Source organism: Nanorana parkeri, unplaced genomic scaffold, assembly GCF_000935625.1.
Source record: "Nanorana parkeri isolate BGI_ZX_2015 unplaced genomic scaffold, ASM93562v1 scaffold410, whole genome shotgun sequence".
NCBI classification, from domain to species: domain Eukaryota; kingdom Metazoa; phylum Chordata; class Amphibia; order Anura; family Dicroglossidae; genus Nanorana; species Nanorana parkeri.
Genome location: NW_017306678.1, coordinates 635,958 through 660,328, shown reverse-complemented (window position 1 = coordinate 660,328; position 24,371 = coordinate 635,958). Strand labels below are relative to the sequence as shown.

Sequence of the window (24,371 nt, the reverse complement as noted above, 5' to 3'; positions counted from 1 at the left end):
AGTTAGCAGCGGGTCTGCCTATCAGACGTGTAAGATAGGCAGCCAACTGAAGGGGTTGGCATGGCAGACTGACAACGCTACTGCTAATTGTGAAGCAGGGGCTTATTTTCAGCAACAAGAAGAGCTGTTCCTGGCAGGAGCTCCAGGTAAGGGCTTGTTCACACCAAATGCAGACCAGATCTGCACAAGTTTCTGCACACACAGTGCAGTGTGTTATACCGCGTTTTTGATGCGTTCCGGGCCGGTTTTAGTTTTAAATGGGCTTTGCAGTGCGTTCCAGGGCATTTGCATGTGTTTTTGATGCGTTTGCATGTGTTCCGGAGCAGGTAGAATAGGGCATGCTGCAGTTTTTTTACATGCTCTGGAACTGAACGCTACAGTGTGAACTAGAGCCCAAAATACCATTGGAATACATTGGACGCAGTTTTGATCCGGTCTGTAACTGCTCTGCTCTGCTCCTGGAACGCCCTAACAAGCCCTGTGAACAAGCCCTAAGAATCCCCACAACAGATTCCCAAACAACACATTGGATAAGGAAGCTATATACAGTAAGGCATTATTCCAATCATACAGAAATATATTTTGTCAAAGATAAAGCTAACCACTTCCAAAATCTGAAATGAGAAAGGTTGTCCTGGGTATGCTTCAAAACCTATATTATTGGATGTATTTGACAGTTTATTTACTTTTGTGGCAAGTGATATGTAACTGTTCAGTTGCTTTCCTAGAAAGAGGAACCTTTATAATGCCCCTGGCAACATGGATCGCAGGCATTCCCTTGCAGTAAGCATTATGTAATGTTCTTGGTTCTGTTTTTTCGATATTTAAAGTGGAACTCCAGGAAAGAATAAAGTTTGTGACTTGTGTGTTCACAAAATACAAGGAGTTCTGCTCGTAGACTAGGGGAGAGGAAGGGCGCATAGGTTACAGTGCAGCTTTTTGTTCAAGAGCCGCAGTCCGAATGAAATGCTAGCTGTACTTTGTGGTATGAATGAAACACCAATGTTCCGGACTTGGAGTAAACATCATTAGAGGTAACCTGACTGTTAACACAAGTCACAAAGAGTTCTGTTTGTTATTTGGCTTTGACAAATCCTTGCAGTATTTATATTTGAGGCTTTACAAGTGAATTTGGTATATAAAGAAAGAATACTGTGAAATGCGGCATATTAAGATAAAAAAAAGGGAAGCACAGTCGTGGCATTTGAGTACAGTGACTTGTAGAATTGGAGGCTGAGGCATTATTTAACCAATCTCCTAACCATCTGCATATTTTGGACTACACTAGTCACACCTTTTTTGCTTTGCAAGAGCTGCCAAACCTTTTTTATGTGACTATATTAATCAGATAGGCAATATTAGTTACGTTGTTGTTGTTTTTTTTTTTTTTTTTACAGGAGGTCCGCAAGGTCACGAAGCAGAAGTCCTTATAAGTCGAGACGCTCTCGTTCACGAAGTAGACATAGGGTATCAAGATCGAGAAGCAGACAGTCTAGCATCTCCCCAAGCACCTTGACGCTGAAGAGCAGCCTAGCTGCAGAGATGAACAAAAACAAGAAGGCTAGGGAAGCAGAGGCTGCTAGAGTTCTAGCGAAAGCTTCCAGCACCTCTACTCCTACTAAGGGACAGTCAGAGGCTGCCTGCAACTCCCAACAAGCAAATCACGCCAAGGAGCAAAAGAAAACAAAAACAGACAATGCCCCTTCCCCAACTGTCAAAAGTGATAAAGCCAGGGTAAAAACTATGACTCCGGCACCAAGTGTGGATAATAGTGTACAAGCTGATAAATCAGCCAAATCAAGCGGAAAGGTGCATAAGATGGATACTGTAAAAGAAGAAGCACCTAATCCGAAAGAGAAAATCAAAGCACATAAAAGTATATCGGCTGTATCTGAGAAGATTAAAAGTTTAGGGATGTCACCAATAGTACCTTTATGTCTACCTCTTCCGATCGCCCTCTCTAGTGATGCAAACAGGTAAGCATTGTCTTTGGATTGGGTGTTTATAATCTTTTTTTTTCTAATGTATTTAAATGTATATGTTGTTTTTGTTTTGTTTTTTGGTATGTAATCCCTCCATACTGACATGGCATGAGAACCCAGTAAAGGATTGTGCCTCATTAGCATTATTCTGTCCGCCACAAATGGGAGAAATGAATAGACTAGACCAGTGATGGCGAACCTTTTTGAACCCGAGTGCCCAAACTGTGACGCAAAATCAATTTATTTACCCCAAAGTGCCAGCGCTGAAAATAAGTTTTGTATTATATTGCAGTTCGGACGCTCAGGTTTAGGAAACGTTCAACATCACTGCCTTAGGCAAAATAGGGAAACACGCATATTCAAACATTTATACACTCAATAAAACACATACACACGTAATGAAACGCACACATCAGGCACTTATTAAAACACACACATTACTCCTGAACCTGGGCTCGTGTGCCAGCAGAGAGGGCCCCGCGTGCCTTCCCTGGCACGCGCGCCATAGGTTCGCCACCACTGGACTAGACCATAGAGATCTGTATTGGTAAACTGGAATATCCAGCAGCACATTTTTAGTTTCGGGTAGAGTAGAAAGGTTTTTTAACGCAAGTCCTTGTCACTGTCTGGGAAATGTCCTCTCAGTTCCTGCTATATCAGTGGTACAAAAAATAGAGCGGTATCTGCAATGGAGACACGTGGGAATAAGAAATGTATTTAGTATTGTGAGAATGGATCAGAAACTCTTTGATTCTTAATGCTTTTGTGTATCTGTTAGTACTCGTTCACGCGGGCAGCAGGCTTCATCACCCTTCAGAAAAGTAATCTGTGGTGGAGAGAAGTAAAACAATGGCTTCCAGACATTAGGAGAATATACAGCTGCCTTCTGAATGTGGGAGTTTTTTTTTTTTTTATCCTAATGGAAATTTGCAATACCGCACCCCAACCATGTGCCCATGTAATTTGGGTGTGTTCCCATTGATTGTGATGGTCATGTTTGCCAAGTGGCACGGCCTATGAAGTGAGACATGTTGTTTGAAAATGTTCTGTGCCACAGAGCTTCATGGCTGTGGCATGTCTACAGGCCTTAGCAGACACCATTTTAAGTTTATTGGGTGGGCGGTTAGGGGGGCTGTAAAAACAGGCGGTTGATATTTGCCGGCCACGTGAACGAGGTTTGAAGGAGCTTTTTCACTCGCATCCAGTCCCACTGATAAGTGCCCCCTTAACTTAAAGTAGTTGTGAGCATAAAAAGCCCATAATGTAGTAAATACCTTCTTTTTTTTTTCTCTAAACACATAAAAATTGTGGTCCCTCTGACTGCACAGCCTCATTCATTCCTCTCTTCACTATAGGGGGGGGAGGGGCGGTCCCTTTATGTAGGTGAAGGGGGTGTGTGTTTTGTAGCGGGCATGTCTCTTTTCATTGCAGGCTCAAACACACAGCAGGGAGTTGCATACCCCGTCTGTATGTTACCCAAAACAAAGGGGCAGTTTTAACTAAGCTGAGAGTGCCATTGTTGTATGACACGGGCTCCCACTATGTGGGCTCAAACATGCAGCGGGTTAAGTACATTTCCCGTCTGTGTCTTACAGCACAGCCCGCATCACCGCCCGCATAATGAGAGCTGCTGTCATTCAACAGCAGCTCTCACAGCTTAGTTAAAACTGCAACTACCTGCCCGCTACTTGTTTTGTGTAACACATAGACAAGGAATGTTCTCCCCCCCCCTCTATGTGTGAGAGCCGCTTGACTGGAGGCACGGTGCAAATTTGTCTGAACGAGATACAGGCTCGCCAGGCATGGGCACTGTGTCCGGTAACTGCTTTTACTGATTCCAGGTACACAAACTGACTACACCAGCAGGGATCTGCTTCCCTCCTTGGCATGGTCAGTTTGAACCAGGAGCCAAAGGGAACCGGCAGAACCACCAGGAAAAATGTGAAGATTAGATTTTTTTAGGACCTGTATGAATAGCCCAACATAATACAAGGAATTTTGATTTTTGGGGTAACAAACACTTTAAAAAAGGAAAAACTCTTCTTAAAGAAACTGTTTTTTAATGTAGAACTTTCTTTAGAAGTTTGTTAGTAAACAATGATTGTGCTGTGAAACATTTGACCCTGAACTGCAGACGGTATCAAAACTCAAATTGAAAGTCTTTTTTTATTTGAAAAATAAAGTGACTTTTTTCAGTATAACTAGTGATTTGCCCTGCCAACTTCCTGTTAAGCAGCACTGAGTCTTTAAGAGGAGGACTATTACTGGAAGCTAATGCTCATGTGGTGATAGGAGGAGCAACAAAAAATGATGAATCCACATAGGGCAATCCCTATAGTGTAGAGAAAAATATTGGTTGATAATATTTCGATATGTAGAATTGAGGTGCAGTAAACTGCTTCTTCTTGGTCTGGGGTTACGTTCTTCTTTGGTTTAGTGCAAGGTGTGCTAGTAAGTGTTTAGTTCTTATTGATGCTTTCATTTATTGTTGCCTGTATGTATTGTCACTTGTAATGTCACAACAGCGAACCTTGGAAGCTCAAGCTTTAGTTAAGTGACATTACAAGTAAATGTGATTTGTAGGAACATGCTTATAGTAAGGGCAGGCATCTGATGGTGCTGGTACCAAGCCTGACTGTTGGGTAAATAAACCTGTACTTTTATATTACAAACCTCAGCATGCTATCTCGACTTTAAGGCGGGGAATTAAGGTTAATGTAACCCTTGTAAAATATAAAAGCTATTATTATTATGTGAAAACCTTTTAACATATTTTTAACTACACCCAACAATACTCTTACCGTATAGCAGCAGTAAAATTGGATTTAGGGTTGATCTATGCATCAGATTACAGGTAAAAGCAGGTCATGGGGTTGTAGGTCAGTGGTATGAAAGATTAAATTTATTTGGTTTACGAGATAAAACAATTTTCCATGCTCCAGTTTGGAGCTTGCATTGCGTGACCATCATCACGAGCACAATTGGAAACTAAAACATCAAGTATCCATACATCTCGGGAGAGTGACCGTCCGGTTTTACACACAGAGGGGAAGCATCCTGCTCGCCAAGTGTGATTATAACTCAGCGGCACACTGTATATTAACTCACCGGGTCTATCCTGGGTCTATCCTCACCGGGTCTATCCTATTCTATTGTATCCATAGAAGGCGTCTATAGGATCCAAGTCAAATGTTCATATTGACTTTAATTTCAACTAATTAACATCTTTAAGACACTTCACGGAAAAAGAGAAACACATTAAGAAAGTTTGACAGGAAATTCCCAGGCACTCGACATATGCTATATTGCACTCCTTTACTTTAGTCCAACGCTACTCCCTCTCAATTGAGGACCACCCGAAGATTTAGAGAATATTGATCAGCTAGCTCCGCTTGTGTGTGAGTGTTGATTTGTACGAAAGGATTATTGCAATGATCATTTTTTTAAGGGTGTGGGGATAGTGGTTTTTTAATTGTGTAGTCTGTTTACATGGAAAATTGTTTTATCTCGTAAACCAAATAAATTTAATCTTTTATACCATAATTTCACTCTCCGACCCCGTTCTTTAGCTGCACTCTGTTCAAAAAAACCTCTCTTGGTTTGAACAAACTGCCTTCATTATGTTCCAAAATAGCAGCAGGGGGTTGTTTCTTGCCTAGCAAGTGAGAGTCACCAAGAAGAGTAGGTGAACTCTTTTTCAAAAAAGGGGTGAGGATCTCTGTGTACATCAATCTATCTGTTCTTTGTAGGTCAGTGGTACATGTATAGAAACAGACCCACACAGGTCTGTAGTGTCTATTAATTTTATAAACAAAGATAAAATATACGTCATGAATTTGTCTTTGATTCAGTTTCCGAGGCTGTATCCCCGGAAAATCGGTCAAGAAGGAAATGGAGCGAAAACTTCGGCACTTGCTGTCTGATTTGCCCCTCCCACCTGTTTATAGTGGAGATCTATCATGTAGTCCGGAGGGGAAGAAATCAGCATTGAAGAACAAACGGAGGCCTAAGTATGACTCTACTTTAAAAACAGAATCACTTGTGCTTGTTTCTAATAATTGATTTTTATGCTTTCCATCAAAATAGTCTTATAAGGTGTGTTTATTTTCATTTTACTATACCTCTGAAAGTGGTCAATGTGGGTTTTTTTTTTTTTTTTTAAAGTATGTGTATGGGGCTGACATATTGCAGACATATTTTTCTTATTACATAAACAGGTCTTCCTGTGATTAGTATCACACATATCTTCAATCTTCAGTCAGTCAGCCTATTTAAATGAAGATAAGTAGTTACTCTGCTATTTGGTATCATCATGTGCACCACACTAAACATGGACCAGAGAAAGCAAAGGAGAGAGTTGTCTGAGGTGACCAGAATGTCAAAGGTAAAGGCTATAAGACCATCTCCAAGCAGCTTTATGTTCTAATGAACACAGGTAAAAATAGGAATAAAATCCATGTGAGTGTAGCCAACTTTGGACGTGGTCGCAGGAGAAACATTTGTGAGTTCTTTTTTCCATGAAGGGGTGCCAATAAAATGTGTGTGTGTAATTGCGTATTCTAAGTAATGTAAATATTTACCATCTGTTGGCACAGGTTGGTGCGCCAAGTAAAATCATTAGCTTTTTGGAAGCTAATTTACAGTTGAGTCTGTAAAATAAACCTTAAATACCCTATATAAACATTTTTATAGCTACTGGGGAAGGAGTGAGGGGGATTACTATAGAGGGTCAATGAATTGAGCGCTGGGACTGCTCACACCCAAGATGGTGGCACCCAGCAGCAGTCTTCGACCTATTGGATGTATACACAAGGTTGGCTTTTATAGATAAATAACATGCAGAAAATGTTTTTTGCCCATGTAGTCCTTTGGGAAGATTTTTGTTTAACGGAATGTGGCGAAAGGGTCTCTTGACGTGACTTTCTTTCCTTTTTTGGGTGTAAAGGATCTGCGGGCCACGCTGTGGTGAAATACATGAGAAAGACATTGATTGGGGAAAGCGATGTGTGGACAAGTTTGACATCATTGGAATAATTGGAGAAGGCACCTATGGACAAGTGTACAAAGCCAGAGATAAAGACACTGGTATGATTGCCTGCTGCTCTGTACCTACTTGTATTTGACTCTTGAGTTTTAGCTATTTAAATGAATGTGATTGTTTTTAAATCAGACATTATATGTTAAAGAAGAACTCTAGGTTTTAGAAGAATTAACCCCTGCAGTGCAATTGTTTTTTCTCTAGGGGCTCAAATAATAATTACCCGATCCCGCCTGGCTGCTAGACCGGTTAGGCCTCTTCTCCCCCAGGTTCCATCAGTCTAAGCCCTGCTGACGCCATCGCGTCTAATACTGTCCATTCGCCTGTATGAAGGTGACCATACACCATACAATTTTGTACGATTCCTTTTGTCCCGTCATCACACCCTAGTTCAATTTCCGCTCAAATAGCCCATCATGCACAGACCAATACCGCTTGCAATGATCCTTTGTTAGCAATACTAACTCTACAATTTATGTCCATCGACAGAACGGATGTTTGTTTGCATGTGTGCAGTGTTCCTGTTGCAATTTTTGTTGTACAAAAACGCCATTAAACCATTGATTTTTTTTTCTCGTTCGTTTCGACGTACGTTTTCTAGTTTGCCCGATCGAGCAAATTTGGCCAGTTGTACAGTAATTGTGATTGTGCACTTCCCATCAACCTTCCTATTATCGTACGAAAGCTCGAGCTAGTTTTTTTCGTACGATAATTGTAAGGTGTATGGGCACCTTTTAGACGTGAGGACACTGAGGGACATAGCTGGCGCGGGAGAGAGGAGCAGTCACTGCCGCAGGACTGACGATAAGGTGAGTATTCTTTCTTTGAGCCCCTTGAGAAAAACGAGCAGTTAACCCTTGCATTGTGTGGGGTAGCCCCACTGCAAGGGGAAATTTTTCTAAAACCTGGAGTTCTTCTTTAAGCAGACCGTATAAGTGGAGAGAGGGATGGTTGTGATTTAGCAGTAGTACCATGTTCTTTTGTATGCTGGTAAAGAGTTAAGTGTTCAGAACAAGCAATATAATGTGTGTATAATCAGGCAACCTTATTCTTCAAACAGCATGAGACTGGTCAGTTGTGAATGATGTAACACTTACAGACGGCATTGTGCAGCTGCTGGTTTTTTTTTCGAGGGTCACAGTGCTGTTTGCGTGTGAGCAAGTCACTTCATCACTGATGGTGCAAGCTATCACTAAGCAGTTTTTCCTGTTGACAGACCCAGCTGACTTAATGATACCTTCACTGTCATCCAGTAATTAGAAGCAGGAGTTGTTGGAATATGCCAGTGATGATGTCAGAGTCATGACAGGCACATATGGGGCTAGAAGAACAAGCTCTGTTGCTTCTAATTGGAAATGATATGCCAATTTTACTTGGTCACATTAAATGGTTATACCTAGGGATGCACTGATGCCAGTATTGCAAGTTTTTACGAGTATGCGTAAAAATGCCCTAAGGCAAAGTGCCGATAGCGGAGCTTAACATTTTAAAAATTCCCCTTTTATTAAATATTTTCCACAATTTCTAATAATTTACGACACCGTGATTAATACTATTAATGTACAACACATAATTATACATTCCAACATTTAGAATACTGCTGAATCTCGCTACTTAATCCATATATTTACATTCCAAAGTCTACCCCAACTAATCTTCACAAAATGTTTACCAGATCTTCAATTTTTACCCTCATGGCCTACCTGACTCCTTTTAACAACCCTCCCCCCTCCCCATTTATATAGTGATATTTCTTCCTCTATATTCCGTGTTTCATATAATTAATTGAGGGTGTTATTTACGTGTTTTACCCTTAAATGTGTAACATCATCACACCTGGAACCCCTCTGTCATCTCAGAATTCTTCAGAGCGGTGTCCCTCAATCGATGAGAGGGAAAACAGGATTTTGTTGCTTACTGTAAAATCCTTTTCTTGGCGTCCATTGAGGGACATGGCTCCCTCCCGTCATTTCCTCTCGTATTACATGCTAGTACTGGCAGGTGTAGGGTGGGAAGGTTATGTCCTAAAAGTTGTCCATTTCTCATGGAGATGGCAGCATAACCCTATGTCTGAGAATTCTTCAGAGCTGGTTCACTCAGCGGACTGTGAGAAAAGGATTTTACGGTAAGAACAAAATCCTATTTGTTATCAAGGATGTGGCCGCCATCATTTTTCAATCATTTTCAAAGGAAACCTCTACCAGTTGCTTGGCAGTCTCTGGCCAGAGAACGGTAGGATTTTAGAACGTCTAAGTTACATAATTGTTCCAGGTCAGTGACTTAAAAAAAACAAAACAGAGCTATAGGCCCATCATGACAGCCAGGGAAGTATCATTATGAGAAGATAAAGTCTGTAATGACAGCCTCCGCGCTTTCTCAGTACAGGTTTCCTTTTTCACTTGCAGCTTTTAAAGTGCTTATATATGCAATAGTGATTTATTTCAGATGGAATCGAAAGCTTTTGGTAACAACTGAAAGTAAATATAGAAATATAAAGTAATTTTTAAATTGGCTAGTGTTCGAGAGTCGCTTATGTAGGAGACCATTCATTGTTGTAAATATTTTCAGGCAAAGAGGTGTTTTGGAACGCCTAAAAGAGTTATTAGTGTTGGGAGTTGAGGAATCAACTAAAAGTGTAAAGTATAGTAACGGTTTCCTCCTCCTCCATCAAATAGGAGAAATGGTGGCTTTGAAGAAAGTGCGTTTGGACAATGAGAAGGAAGGTTTTCCAATCACCGCTATCAGAGAAATTAAGATCCTTCGTCAGCTCAACCACCAGAGCATTATTAACATGAAGGAAATAGTCACAGACAAAGAAGATGCTGTAGACTTTAAGAAAGATAAAGGTAAGTATTTTTACATTTACACGTTACAAATTCATGAGTATTCCTTTTGCTGAATAACAAATTTCAGATTTAGTATTAGTGGCAACCTACCTTAGAATGTAAAAACATTGGTGTCCCATATTATTATATAAATATTTTTTATTCTCCATTTGACACATTGCACAGGGAAACGCCACTGAAAAATGAACCAATACATCGTGAATAGGTTGAAGTGATAATTTTATAGAAGGTGTTGCTTTTTTCGCAAATTGCACCAAGTGACTGCCAGAGGGCAAGCCAATTTTATTAGATGTATGCTGGCGACGTACACTGTACGTCGTCAGTCACGAAGGGGTTAATGCAAGTTATTACATAAAATAAAACGCCATTTAAAACTGAATTCTGGACAACAAAATTGGCATATTTGAAGCTTTGTCTCTGACCTTATGTATTAACCACTTAAAGACCAGCTGTTTACACTCCCTTCATGTCCAGACCATTTTTCAGCGCTGCAGTACTTTGACTGACATTTATGCCGTCATGCAACGCTGTACTGAAATTAATTTTAGACCATTTTTTGGGGACAGATATAGCTTTCTTTTGGTGGTATTTAATCACCACTGGGGGTTTTATTTTTTCTATATAACGGAAAAAGTACCGCAAATTTTGAAAAAAAAACCCTGTTTCCCTATGAAATGTTATGAAACATTTATTATCCCCCCAATTTTTTGATAAAACATAAGACGGGTTCACGTCGGGGAAATAGACACCAAACATGTCAAGCTTTAAAATTGTGCACAATTCGCAAAAAATTACCACACCAAAAATTGGCCATAGGCAACGCTTTAAACGCTTTTACTGCTCATCAGTTTAGTGTCATCAGTGATTGATGGCCCTAAAATTATTGCTCAAACTCAGACATTCGCGGTGATATGTTACATGTACGGCGCAATAGTCGCTTTCACACCTAGGCGCACCCGACGCATGTTTGCGTGTATATGTGGGGGGCGGAGGGACTTCAAAAAATAAATAACTTAGTGGGTTTTTTTTAATGCCTCTTTTATTTTAATTTTTTTTTTTTTTTTACACTTAACTTTATTGCTATCACATGGGGGACTAAGAAGCCCCCTATGTGATAGCCAATTTACATGACAGGTCCTCTTTATGGAGACATCAAGGGTCTGCTTCACCAGCTTCTCCCCAGCTTCTGTAGCTGGGAATGACCGCAGAATGCGGGGGATCGCTTACCGAACTCCTGTCACAGAGCAGCCGTGCCGGTCCTGGCCGCACTGGGCACAGCGGATCTCGGGACCGGCAACGGCAGTGACGACAGCGGGGGTGTTGGAGGTAGGTCAAGGACGTCTTAAGACGCCCTCCCGCTCCTATAAGGCTCCCGTCGGCCATTTCCCTACGGTAAGCGGACGGGAGGTGGTTAAAGGAAAAATAATGGCATTTTTAGATGTGTCTTTTTTGAGGATACTAGCTCCAAAGGCACCCTATGCGCCTTCCACTACATGAAGGGTTCCCTAGTACAGGTGACTTCATAGACGGTGATAAGAGCACAGAACTGCAGCACCTTGCTTCGCTTTATAATATTTGAAGGGATTGTATGTTTAAAAAAATATAATAGTTTGAACATGCAAAAGGCACAGAACAGCGGTGTCGCTACTCCCTGCTCACCTTCCCCTGTATGGCAGGCACATTGAGCAGCCAAGCACAGACCCGTTATTTCTGTCAGATAGCAGGTACAGGGAGCTAAAGGTCGAGAAGAAGGGGAAGGGGAGGAGCAAGGCATATCACACTGTCAGGATCCAGGTAACTGCATGATTTTGGCAGTGTTAAACAAGTAAAAGTTTTGTACCCTCAAGCTAGATCACTCGAAAATACATTTAAACTAATGACATTGTGGAATGAATCCTAATACTGTGCAATCAGGCAATCTCCAGGTTCAGCAAGAACAGCAATATTAACCTGACCACAGCTGTAAATATGTTCAAACAGATTATAGTAAGATTTGTGTACCTGCTGAGCTCTGCTTAAAGGAAATTTGTACTATGAATATATAGGGACTTTGCATAACTTTACTTTTGGAAATCCTAAGTGAATGGCTGTCATGCTTACGCAAAGGCTTTAGTACTTTCTAAGTCAAGGCCATGGACACAATAATGCAGATCAGCAGTTTGGGCTTCATTCTGATTTCACTAACTGCATCGCTTGTTCAGAGTCAGTGACTGAAAGTGTCAAAACAAATACCATTTTCAGAGAAGCTCAGCAATACCAGCTCCAGGATTCCTCATAGTACAGGTTTCCTGTAAGTGCTCTCCCTCTGGCAAAACCCTCAACTAGAATAAGTGGCTGTTGGGTCATGGCGAAAAATAAATATCCGATTTCACTAGAGAGCGATTTCAAATAAATGTCAATATTTGGCCTCCTTGGAATAAGAGGAAAAGGTGATTTTTTTATTTTTTATTTTTTTTTTCATTTTCATGTTCACAGGAGCTTTTTATTTGGTGTTTGAATATATGGACCATGATTTGATGGGTCTACTAGAATCCGGATTAGTGCACTTCAATGAACTTCACATAAAGTCCTTCATGAGGCAACTTATGGAGGGTTTGGACTACTGTCACAAGAAGAACTTTTTGCACAGGGATATTAAATGCTCAAATATTCTACTAAATAACAGGTGTGTATTGTTTGTAAATGTTTTTGTATTGTATTTTGTTTTCTGTGCAGTGTGAAGGAGAGAAGATATTTGTGAAATGTATGTACATACACGCTTGCATATTGGATGGGGCGATACAGGGTCGTATGGGCAAAATGATTGATAGACTTGACCAAAGTCAATATAAGGTTAACAAGCATGACCGAAAATAAAATCTATCATGCCAAAGTTGTGATTTCAAAGGTTATGAGTCTGTACTAGGCAGTCATGTTGGGGAAACATTTAGGTTAAGTAGTTGTAATAAATATAATCGCCTCCCAACGACCAATCACTATATGGAACTAATGTAGCATGTAGTGGTGATAGTCGTGCACTGTGCGAGCATTGGCTACCACATGCTACTTGTATGCCTTACTCCGCAGGGAGCCATTTGTTCCATATGTGTAGCATTCGGTCGCTAGTACTATCAATCAATTGCTAGTGCTTATAATAGTGTTATTGTCCTTTTAACAATCGCTCGTGTGCACTTTTACAAAAACATCAGTGATCTTAAAGAGGAGTCCTTGCAGCGGGGCTACCACCGCACTGCAGGAGTAAAGTGCTCATTTTGGTCTAGGTCAGGGGTAGGCAACCTTGGCTCTCCAGCTTCATCACTTCCAATACACAGCATAGGATGTGAGGACGCCAAGGAACATGCCATTGCTACAGTAGAAGAGGAGACGGGCGGTCGTGAGTGCTGTAACAGCCAGCCAGCTAGCTAAAAGCTTCAGGTGAGTATAACTCTATTTTTGAACCTAGACCAAAACAAGCGCTTAACCCCTGCAATGCAGGGGTAGCCCCACTGTAAGGGTTAAGAAAAGTTTTGTCTGGAGTAGTTCTTTAACTGTTTGAGCCATGTGTTCAGTAAGATGAGGCTGTATACAATGAGAGGAATTTATCAAAATGGAGCAGCTGTGCACGGCGACCAATTAGCTTCTCGGTTTCATTTTCAAAGCTTAACTGAACAAACTGAAGAGTGATGCTGATTGGTTTCCATGCACAGCGGCTCCAGATTTTGTCTGCTCCAGTTTTGATAAAGCCCCCTCAATGTGTTAATGGGTTTGTTATATTTTCTAATTTAGGTTTTGCTAAACATTTGATTAACTTGTAGGTGTCGTGAACATTCTTAGTGGATTACAAATGTATTTTCTTGTAGTCTACATTAACCTGTGGAAAGCTACAGTGATTCATTCATATGCACTGATAATCAGAGCTGGATCTTTGAATGCTTTGTTGTGCTTTGTATACTGTTATCGTGTAGGATTCTTACATAATTCTGTATATTTTGTTTCCACAAGGGGGCAGATCAAACTTGCAGATTTTGGACTTGCAAGATTGTACAGTTCAGAAGAAAGGTGAGATCTTGTTTATGAAGCGGAACCCCTTGGGAGTTTTTGTCATCTTTATCATACTAAATAAATAAATATATTGATTCTTGGTACGCAGGTATCACAGAAATCACACGCCTGTGCTGTGTGTGTGTCCTTTACTAACCAGAGTTACTTGATAATGAATGTCTGTAGTAAATGACATTTATGTTCCAGAAGTGATCACTGAAACTGGATTCCTATAGCTCAGGATCAACTGATGTTTAAACAGCGCTAGCTTTTTGTATGCCATCATTATATATATCTGTGTTTTGTTATTTTAAAGTAAACAGTTTTTATTCTTCTTGTTTAGTCGGCCTTACACCAATAAAGTCATTACATTATGGTATCGTCCTCCTGAGTTGCTGCTTGGGGAGGAGAGGTACACACCAGCTATAGACGTCTGGAGCTGTGGGTGAGTGATATGAATATGGAGCACTATAGTCTATAGTTCATTTTAGTATGGCTGCATTCTGAATCTTGTCTTGACTCCCTTTTTTTATGTAACCTCCATATACCATGTAAGTATTTCCACTAAATGATTACATACAGTATATTTGTATTGTAAGAAGTGCTGTCAAGAACTAACAATGTATATTGCTCTCCTTGGCAGTCAAATATCTTTGATCCTTTGGCTATGATCCCATTGGTTGTGTGAGAGCATTTCACTTTACAACTGTTTCTTCGAATGGCGGCATGTTGTCACTATTTCAGTTGTGTATGGCAGTTGTTTACACTGAGTGGCCAGATTATTATGACCACCTGACGTTTGTAGGCTAATTAGCTATAATTTTGCGCTGAAGTTGCTAGAGGGCCAGACCATTATAAATAGGGAAGAAGGTTGTTTACAACGACAGTAGAAGTGATTTTTTTCTGAAGATATGGGTAAACAACGCGATTGAACAGCCTTTGAATGTGGGATGATTGTTGGTGCTCGGAGCCATGGAGCGAGTATTAGCAAAACAGCAGAATTCGTGAAATGTTCAAGAGAAGCTGTTGTTAAAGTGTTTAAAGACTGGACTGTCAGGCGAAAATCTGGGTCTGAACGTGCGAATTGTGGCCGTCAGCGACTAGTCAATGTTAGGGCAGAACGCAGAGTGGCAAGACTAGTACAAGACAACAGAAGGGCAACAGTGCCGTGTCAGATTCCTCGCATCACCTTTCAACATCTCGTGGAGTCATCTTGTGGCCCAACGAAGTACTGATGGTGTGGTCATAAAAATCTGGCCACTCAGTGTATAGCAATGCATATAAAAAAACATTAGGTATGCCAAGAAGGACAGTCCTTTCATTTACTGTATTGTTTTCTTAGGTGTATTCTTGGTGAGTTGTTTACAAAGAAACCAATCTTCCAAGCTAATCAAGAACTTGCACAACTTGAATTAATAAGGTGAGTTGCTCTATTTGTAGCCATTTTTGCTGTATGCTATCATGCCATCAACTATATGGGATGTGGACTTTTGTAGGCTAAACCAATTGGGCCATTTATCTCATGAGTGCCTGTTAAACTGATGGGTTGTATTGTTTGGAATCATGGCACCCACACTGGCTGCCTTTGTTCAGGTGGAATGTACTTGCTATAATCTCAGTCGTTGGCACGTGCACTTAGCCTGTATTTGTTCTGATTTTCATTTAAGCCGCATGTGTGGAAGTCCGTGCCCTGCTGTTTGGCCCGATGTGATAAAGTTACCATATTTCAACACCATGAAACCAAAGAAGCAATATCGTCGAAAGATCCGAGAGGAGTTTGCTTTGTAAGAATCTTTCCTTTTACCATAGGTCTATAAAAGAAGTAAATGAGTAAGAAGTCTATGTTACAGATCTTAGGAGGTATTGAAAGGTGTGTGATGTGAACATCTTGAGGCTAGGGAAGCATGAGCCTAGAAAGGAGGCACTTCAGACGTATTCAGTGCCTGGCAACCATCAGGTCTGAAAGTGTATACCTCTGTACAACTCTGTTTGCTGGGAATTGCTTCATGTTCCACCAACCTTTGAAAGAACTTCCCCCACCCCGCAAAATGGCAGAGCAAGAAGAAGCGCTTCTCATTGGTTAGTGTGGTCAGGTGATGTGCTGACCAATGAGACGTGCCTCTTATTTATTATTGGTATTTATTTAGCACCAACAATTCACAATGCACATTCACATCAGTCCCTGTCCTCAAGGAGCTTACAATCTAAGGTGCCCATCGCACATGTATACATACAAGGGCCAATTTGTTGTTAATAAGATGGTTATTCAGGAAAGCAGGCTAGTGCCAGCTTGTATTATGAGCTTTACAGGTACTGTAGTGTTGTTTTTTTCCTCCAGCGTTCCCACTTCAGCACTGGACCTGTTTGACCACATGCTAGCGTTGGATCCTAGCAAGCGATGTACTGCTGAACAAGCTCTACAGTGTGAATTTCTTCGGGAAGTAGACCCAACTAAAATGGCTCCCCCTGAGTAAGATTTTTTTAAATATTATTATCCTTTGTGTACGATTTATGTTTAAAAATGTTCCTTAGTGTTGTTTATTCACAGAAAATTCCTTATTAGCACTGCTGCTCAGTACCACTGGTTTTAATTGGCTTCCGCAAACTTTTCTCTCACACGACGTCATAGGGAAGGTATCCCTCTCTTACAAATGGCAATAACTTGTGCTTTGGATAATTTTGTTGGGAGCACGATACCATTGTTTATCGGTTTGAAAATGAGCACAGCTGTTAAACGGGGCTGCTGGGTGTATCTCACCTGAGTTCCTCAGAAATATAAGAAGCCAGCATGTGATGTCTGCCAGTTTCCATCCATAGACAGATAAGGGATTCAGTAGAAATGCAAACAAAACCTTATGTTTTGTTCTGCATAGAGCAGTAGAGTTAGAGATTAACAGCTTTTTTTTTTTCCCTACAAAAGGAGAGATATTTACAAACTAGACTTCTATTGTTAAAGGAGAACTATGAGGTGAGTGCTTTTCACTCACCTCATAGTTCTAGCCGACCTGTGACAATGAGACTGTCACAGGTCGGCTCAGTAGATCGTGAAGTGAGCGAACACAAACCGGCGTTCACTCCTTGATCTTGTCACGGCACAAAGCCGTGACAGGGGAGGGACTGGATTCCCCGCTCCGATCCTCCAGCGCTGACTGGCAGCTGTCACTCACGCAGCTGGGCGGATCCAGACATAATTGTCGTGATCCGTTTCAGCTGTGGCGTAGCTTGCGGTATACTGCGAGCTCTCAGTAGCCCAGCTGTAGCTCGCGGTATACTGAGCTTAGGGTGACCGGAGGACGCTAGTTTATGTCCTCCCGTTACCCTAAGGAGAGCTTTGGGGAAAATCCCTAACCCCATTGTTCTCCTTTTAAAGCCCAACTCAAGGTAAATGAAAAGTCTTCCTTGCAGTGGAGCTGTCCCCTGCACTACAAGGGTTAGCTGCTCCATCAAGTTTTGGGGCCAGGAAGAAGCAATTTGACTTGCCTGATCCACATTCTGGCTGGCTAACTTTGGGCTGCAGGACCGGTCCCCGCAGCTTCTTTTTCCCTTTTGCTCCAGCGGTCTAATGACAAGTGACGTCATTAGGTAAAATGCAAACTCCACAGCCCTGCATTGTATGTGAAGATGCAGAGGGACAGTCCACAGCCAGAGGGGAAGGATTTGGGGGGGGGGGATAGGAGATCATCAATTTCCGGGTGAGTGTTGGGTTCTGGTAATAAAAACCTAGGCATAAAACGAGCACTTAACTCTTAACTCCACTACAAGGGAAAACGTTTAATTTCCCTGAATTTGGGCTTTTAAAGTAGAAATTGAGGCAAAATGTATATTGTGTATTTGTTAGAATAAATGCCAAATGTTTAATAAACAGCCCCATTTTAAAATAAAGCTCCCAGGAAATGGTTCTATTGAATTTAAATGCGATAAGCAGATGTGGAGAAACCTTTGTGACCAGCGTTTGTATTTGTTAAATGCTGCAATTAGTTTGGTTTCCCAGTAGTTTATTTGCCCACCTTTGGTTTGGACCTTGTGAAGATGTATTTGATATTGACTCTTAATTCATGGTTAATGTAGTCCATTTGACTACCAGGAGCTTTTTCTGCTACTGTCTGTAACTGTTTGGTTGTGTTGTTGTGAAGTTCATTGATCTGCCAGAACAGCTGCAGGAAAATGCTTAGAAGGGTGTCATTGTGTGCCTGGAAATGTGCTAGCGAGACATCAAGCCCTGTGTGAAATCATAAATAAAGTAGAACTATGACCTCCCATTCAAAATATGTGCTGCAGCACTTCATTATATATAAGTACATCTGCACTCCGCTTCCTAGATCCCTCTGCAAAGTTCCACAAATACCTGTTGCTTGCCAGTTATGTCCACGTAATGCAGCTTTCTGTGATGGCATCGCAACAATGCTGCACTGCTTCTGAATTCAGGACGGAGTTTCCATCCTCATGTAATGTGCCTGCTTGCACTATTATAATGGGATGAAAAAATGTTGCAGGGGACATGGCTATTGGCATTGTCACTGCTGATTCACAAGCATGTAGCTTTTCAGTCATGGCAACATCCAGTCCTGCCTGCTGCTTTCTGGGTTTACAGTGCTGTCTGGGAGGGGGAGCATTTTAGACCCAAATTAAGGAGAATTTGGCTCAGTCAGGGAAGGTAAAGAGTTTTTTTGTTGTTGTTTACTTTGAGGCTCATGCATCACATAGTAACTGCATTGGGTACTGTCATAGAGAAGCCTTTAGTTGTGCTTTAACTATAATGATCTCTCCTTCCATTTCTTGTAGTCTCCCTCTTTGGCAAGACTGCCATGAGTTGTGGAGTAAGAAACGCAGAAGACAGAAACAAATGGGAATGTCTGATGATGTAACGGCACCAAAACTACCAAGGAAAGATTTATCTGCCGGAATGGATGACAGCAGAAACAGCACTCCCCAAGGGATGCAGACATCCTCCCAGATAAAGCCTCAGGGATATCCTGGTGTTGGATTAGGTAAGTGTGTACGGGTTGTATTTACATATCAAGTTAAAATATATTCTGACTTTTGGATGATGGAATCTAAAGTGAGTAAATATGTATGAAGGCCTTGCATAACATCTCTGTATATTTATTTTCCTAAGGTCATCCAAGTTCTGGACAGCAGCTGAATCAGAATTCGGTGGCCATTTTACTAAACTTGCTACAGTCTCAGACTAGTAGTGTCAGCATGGCACAGTTGGCACAGGTTATGAATATCAAGGTGAATCCAGAGACTGAGCAACAGCTGAACAATTTAACTCTTCCAGCTGGTATTCTTGCATCTGCCGATAAATCTCCAGAGCCAAAAGAGGAGCCTCCCGTTCCAACTGCAGTATCGGAACCTGAACAGCCCACCTTCCCATCATTGCCTTTACCTAAGGCTAAGCCGGATGGAGCTCAGACAACCATGCAGAGCACTTTTTCAGTATTACTGGCTCGTTTATTAAAAGATCAAGAGCAAAAACAACAAGCAAAGGCAGTAGAAGAGCCTCCTGAGGAGAATCTACAAGAAGAAACGCAGAAACCCAGAAGGCCTCCAAGTCCTGAACCTATTGGTATGCATCAAAGTTTATGGCCTTTAAGGCAGTCATTTCTGCCTGTTTCTTGCATTGTTGTTGAAGGTGGTTGTTTGTGGAATTTAGTGGTTAAGGTTATAGTTGGGTTTTAAAGGTTTAGGTTAAGACTGTCAGGATATACTGGCTGTCTACAGAAGAATATGGATACTGGCAAAAACGTCTGCAAAGAAATGTTTTGGCTTTTTTTGTTATTTTTCTTGCTACTTTTTTTTAAATTTCAAACAAGACTCCTCTACAAGCTGCTGAGTTGGTCTATATCCAGATCAGCAGTTCTCAGTGCTAGCTTTGGGGGCTCTACCTGGACCCCACTGGACTAGACAAGTTTGGGGTTGCCTGAAATGCGTCCTTTCACTGGCTTCTGCGTTTAGCAATTTCCAGACCTTAGTGCTTTGGTTAGCTGCAAAATGCTTTCCAGGTTCGGGGAATGCCACAGCTTCATGTGTGATGGTCTCTGAAGACTTAATTTGTGAGTAGGAAGTGTGGTCTAAGCACAAGAAGCTCCTCCTTACATGGACCGTTGGATGTCATTTACTAATACCACTTCCTGACTGTTTACTGCAAAAGTGGTTAACAGAAAATGAGTGCTGATGTCATTTGCTGGGGGGAGTGTTACATGTGCGTACTCTTTCCTGCCATTCATCATATAGGTAGCACCTTCCCACCGCTGCTCCCTTCTGCAAGGACACATGGATCTATAATCCTTATCTAATCTGATTGTGGCCTTAGTGGTCTCTAAACCTAGGCTATTAAGTTTTTAACCAAGGATGTTATGCTTGAGGAATTGTAGGCCACTTTTAGTTCCAGGCTCAGGGACTGTAGCAGCTTTTATTGAGGCAGTTCACACTACTTTAAAATTAGTGAATAAGCCCAAGGCTTCTACTAGTGCATTTCCAAGTCTAGGCTCTTTCAAGGTCCTCAAGACTGTTGAGTCCTTTCTGGTGCACCTTTTATTTCCTGTCATGCTTTACAAACACTGGAAGAACCCTGGTGGTGTTCACTCCTCCTGAATAGCCATCTGTCCTGTATCCATTTGAGGGAACTTTAAGAACTGGATGGACCCTGCTGTGGATCCGGCAGTTACCTGTATTAATAAAGCCTTAATCATCCCTGTGGAGCATGTGCCTGTGTTTAAGGACTCCATTCATAAATCATTTGAGGTTCTTTCTAAAACGTTTTTCTCTGGCACACCCTGTCTTGCAACCTGCCATGGTAGCAAATTTAGTCTGCCAAACGTTGGTTTATTGGGCTAAGGCTATCAAAAGAGATTTGGTTGCCATAGATGTGTGGAAGGGTTGTCTAGAAGTCTTCTGTCTCATTTTGTGTACACATTTCCTGTCTGTGAACATGAGCAGAACTCTTTGGGTGTTGAACCTGCATGTAAAAAAGCATTTGCTTTGCATGAACTTTGAGGGACAAGTGCCATTTTGAAGCTGTCCTGTCACCCTCATCAAGGAGCATCAAGAGTACCCATGTGCCACTACGGAAGAAGCCTAGTGATGAGCCTGGAAAGCCTCAACCCTCCTTGAAGGCCAAGAAGGGTTCCTTTCTTTATTTCCAGCTCTCAGCCTCCAAAGCCAAGCCCAGGTTTGGCAATTGGTCGGCTTGCAAACTCTGAACTTCCTAGTCCCTCAATCCTTCAGACAAGCCTTTCTCAGCAGGAAGGGGTGCACCACTTTTCACTGTGAGGTGGGGATTGTTTGTTAGCCATTGTGAATATTTGTCTCGGCCAGCATATCAGATGCTTGGATAATGGAGGTGAGTTCCGCAGGCTACAAGCTAGAATTCCGCTCTTGGCTCCCTCCTCTCCTGATCAACATTCTTGCGCTTCAGATTATTTGTTTGTCCCTACTATGCTGGATACCCTGACTCCCCCTCTGATGCAGCTCTGCTAGGCTTTGGTTGCCTGAAGCCTTGCTGTTCCCCTGAGGACCCCAAACATTATTGCCCTGTCCTCCTCCTCCTCGGGTAGTGCAGGTGGAGGCACAGTGGTGACAGAGGTTCCTGGGCTTCTGGCAGCAAGTCTACTTCCCACCTTTTTTATAATTTTTAAAATCTATTCTATCTATTTTTTCTCTCTTGTGCACTTGTAGAGGTAGTCTACTTTAACAAAGGGACACTTAGGTTGGTTCTCACTGTTTTGCTTGTGTTTTCCATTTGAGGTAGGAACCAATGATCTCTGAGGTTGCTGTCCTGGAAGATTCTCAGAAATAGTGTTAAGGGCAAGACTATTTTTTTTTCCACATTTGTAAGCCTGCCACCTAGTCTTTTTTTCACACACTCCCACTTCCCAACTCTTAAAACATTAAAAACAGCCCGGTATGAGCTCCTCCTACTTGCTGCATGGCTCAGTTTGTTGAAAAAGCAGTGCCAAGAACAAGAGCATACAGAAGGGTGGGGCTTGTGTCCTTCAATTAAGTGCAAAAATCTGAATTATATTTTTTTCACCGTGAAACAGTGATTTCATCCTTTTTAGCTAGCAAGAGCTTAGTAGCAGCCACAGCTCTCACATATACTTAAATAAGTATTTCTCTGGTTGAAAAGTTTATATTTAGACACCCTGCACAACTGCGCTAACAGGAGAGTGCATTAGGAGAGTGCATTAACGGCAGTTTTTCTCTCTCTCTCTATATATATATATATCTATAGATCTATCTATAGATATATATAATTAGGGATGCACCGATATATCGGCCGCCAAAACATATCGGCCGAAAAGGGCACTTTTGGCATAATGCCGAAAGAGCCATTTTCGGCTGATACATCGGCGCATCCCTGGTTTCTTTTCTCCCCGCTGGGCGCTGTTCCAGCGGGGAGACAAAGTGACAGCCGGCCGAGCGCTGCGGTGGAGAGCGCTGTGAGCGGCCGGCGTCTCCTCCCACACCGCTCTGCCGCCTATCACAGTCTGGCAGAGCGGTGTGTGGGCGGAGACAGCGCTGTCACAGGAGGCTGGACTTTCCTCTCTACACCTCTCGATCAGCCTCCTGTGACAGCGTGTCAGTGAGAAAAGCAATGTACACACACTCAGCGATCAATGATCGCTGAGTGTGTGTACATAATTGAGGATATTTACATGAAATTTTAAAATAGAAATCTTCATGCTGAATGTGTGTGCGTGGTTTTGTGTGTTCATCAAGTGATATCGATATGTGTCAATAATGAAGCAGAGTAATTAATTTTAAAGTTGGCCATTTGATTTATTGGCTAGTGCTGCCACCTACTTAGCCATGGTGCTGCCTGAATGTGAAGTGTATTACTGTAATCTTGCTTGTCTGGATAGTGACTGTTTATAATACAGATGTTTGTGCTTTTTAGATGAAAATGATCTTGTTGATCACCACGATCCACCGGTCAAAAGCGCATCACCTGAACCAAATCATCCTCAAATACTGCCTCCGGATCAGCGGCCCCCAGAGCCACCCGAACCTCCTCCAGTGGGAGCGGAAGATCTTGATTACCGGACAGAAAGGCAGCAAGTACCCAACACCAGCATGTCTGCTTGTGATCCTCATGCAGAAGTTAAAGCAGCACTATTGGAAATAATTGCCCAGCACCAGGCTCAGGAACAAGATACAAGTGGTGTAGACTACTCTGGGGGCAAATCGTTTACCAAGGCTCAAGACAGCACTGAGAAATGTGGACCATCTTTCCTCGCAACCTCCTATAGCGGTGACAGACCTAGTAACATGCCTGCTGCTGTTTTGGAAAGGCACCCTGAACAACAGCCTGTTGATAATTACAGTACTTCTTCATCTCAGATCGGTAACCGGCTCCCTGCAAACCCTCCGTTTCCAGAGCCCTTCTGTAATTCTGCCACCACTTACAGGGACAGCTACCTCAATGCTGGTTCCATGTTGTTTAGTGGTGACAAAGATCACAGGTTTGAATATAGTCAAAGCCCCACATATATATTGGCAAACAATAATCTCTCTGCAGGAATGGACAGTCGTACAATGCCAACAAAAATGCCTAACTTTAGCTACAGCACTAATGTACCAGAGCATCCTGGTCTACCTGCGCTAATGCACAGACCTGTGTGGGCATCTCCTCACCAGGCACCTGCTTTCTCTCAAGGACATGGGGGACATATGGGTACATATGTCAGAGGTCGTGGGAGGGGGTTACCATTTTGATTTTTTTTTTCCCTCAGGCAAAATATTTCTATCTGGAATGACTTTTTAATTTTCGGCAAAGCTGCATTTTCCAGCAGCTGCAAAATAGACTTGAGAATGAGTCTGATAACAGCTTTATTTTTTATGTAATATGAAATGGTCTTGCAATACAACAGCAAACAGTGGAGGGGGAGGGTAAATACTGCAATTTATTCTGTATTTGAGAGCTAAATAACTAATTTACACATTGACAAATATTCGTTTAAAAAAAAAAAAAATCTTAATTTTGTACTTTACCATTTTGAAGTTTAATTATTTTCTGGGCATCATCTTTGTTTTCCCCACTGGCACTTGCAAGAATTTTGAAGAATATGGCACGTGTGCTTATTTTTTTGTACATTTGGACCAATGACTGGTAATTACAAGGCAGTGCTTGAATTCCTTGGTATCTGTTTCTTTGTACAAATACTACCTTTAGTCAAAGGTCATTGTCGGTTCTTTCACTGCTTTCAGTGTCATTGTGAAACTAGTGCTCATTTCAGACAGAATAATAAAACAACCTTTTTCTTGTGATGCAAACGTTTGATCAACTGTTTTTTTTTTTTCTTTTATGCATAAAGAAATAAATGTTGATTAAACCACATTTTAATGACTCCTTTTTATTAACATTTTACAACAGAATTAAATTCCTGCTTCCAAACTAAAAGATGTGCTTCAGGGTCAGCTCTAAGCTCTGGCTGAAACTTAAAGAATAAGTTCACTTTTAGACAAAATGCACTTCATTTT

General features: G+C 41.6%; 1 protein-coding gene across 1 annotated transcript in view; it reads left to right on the top strand.

Annotated features, from left to right (window-relative positions):
- Positions 1-24,141, top strand: part of CDK13 (cyclin dependent kinase 13) — a 31,226-nt gene extending 7,085 nt beyond the window's left edge. Inside the window, exons 3-15 of the mRNA XM_018559665.1 lie at positions 1,398-1,976; positions 5,834-5,992; positions 6,928-7,067; positions 9,696-9,866; positions 12,342-12,531; positions 13,848-13,904; positions 14,230-14,331; positions 15,229-15,306; positions 15,554-15,670; positions 16,225-16,356; positions 18,669-18,874; positions 19,003-19,455; positions 22,789-24,141. Of these exons, the coding sequence (XP_018415167.1) occupies positions 1,398-1,976; positions 5,834-5,992; positions 6,928-7,067; positions 9,696-9,866; positions 12,342-12,531; positions 13,848-13,904; positions 14,230-14,331; positions 15,229-15,306; positions 15,554-15,670; positions 16,225-16,356; positions 18,669-18,874; positions 19,003-19,455; positions 22,789-23,606 (3,202 nt within the window). The 3' untranslated portion in view covers positions 23,607-24,141. The remainder of the gene's footprint in view (positions 1-1,397; positions 1,977-5,833; positions 5,993-6,927; positions 7,068-9,695; positions 9,867-12,341; positions 12,532-13,847; positions 13,905-14,229; positions 14,332-15,228; positions 15,307-15,553; positions 15,671-16,224; positions 16,357-18,668; positions 18,875-19,002; positions 19,456-22,788) is intronic.
- Positions 24,142-24,371: the final 230 nt, after the last annotated feature.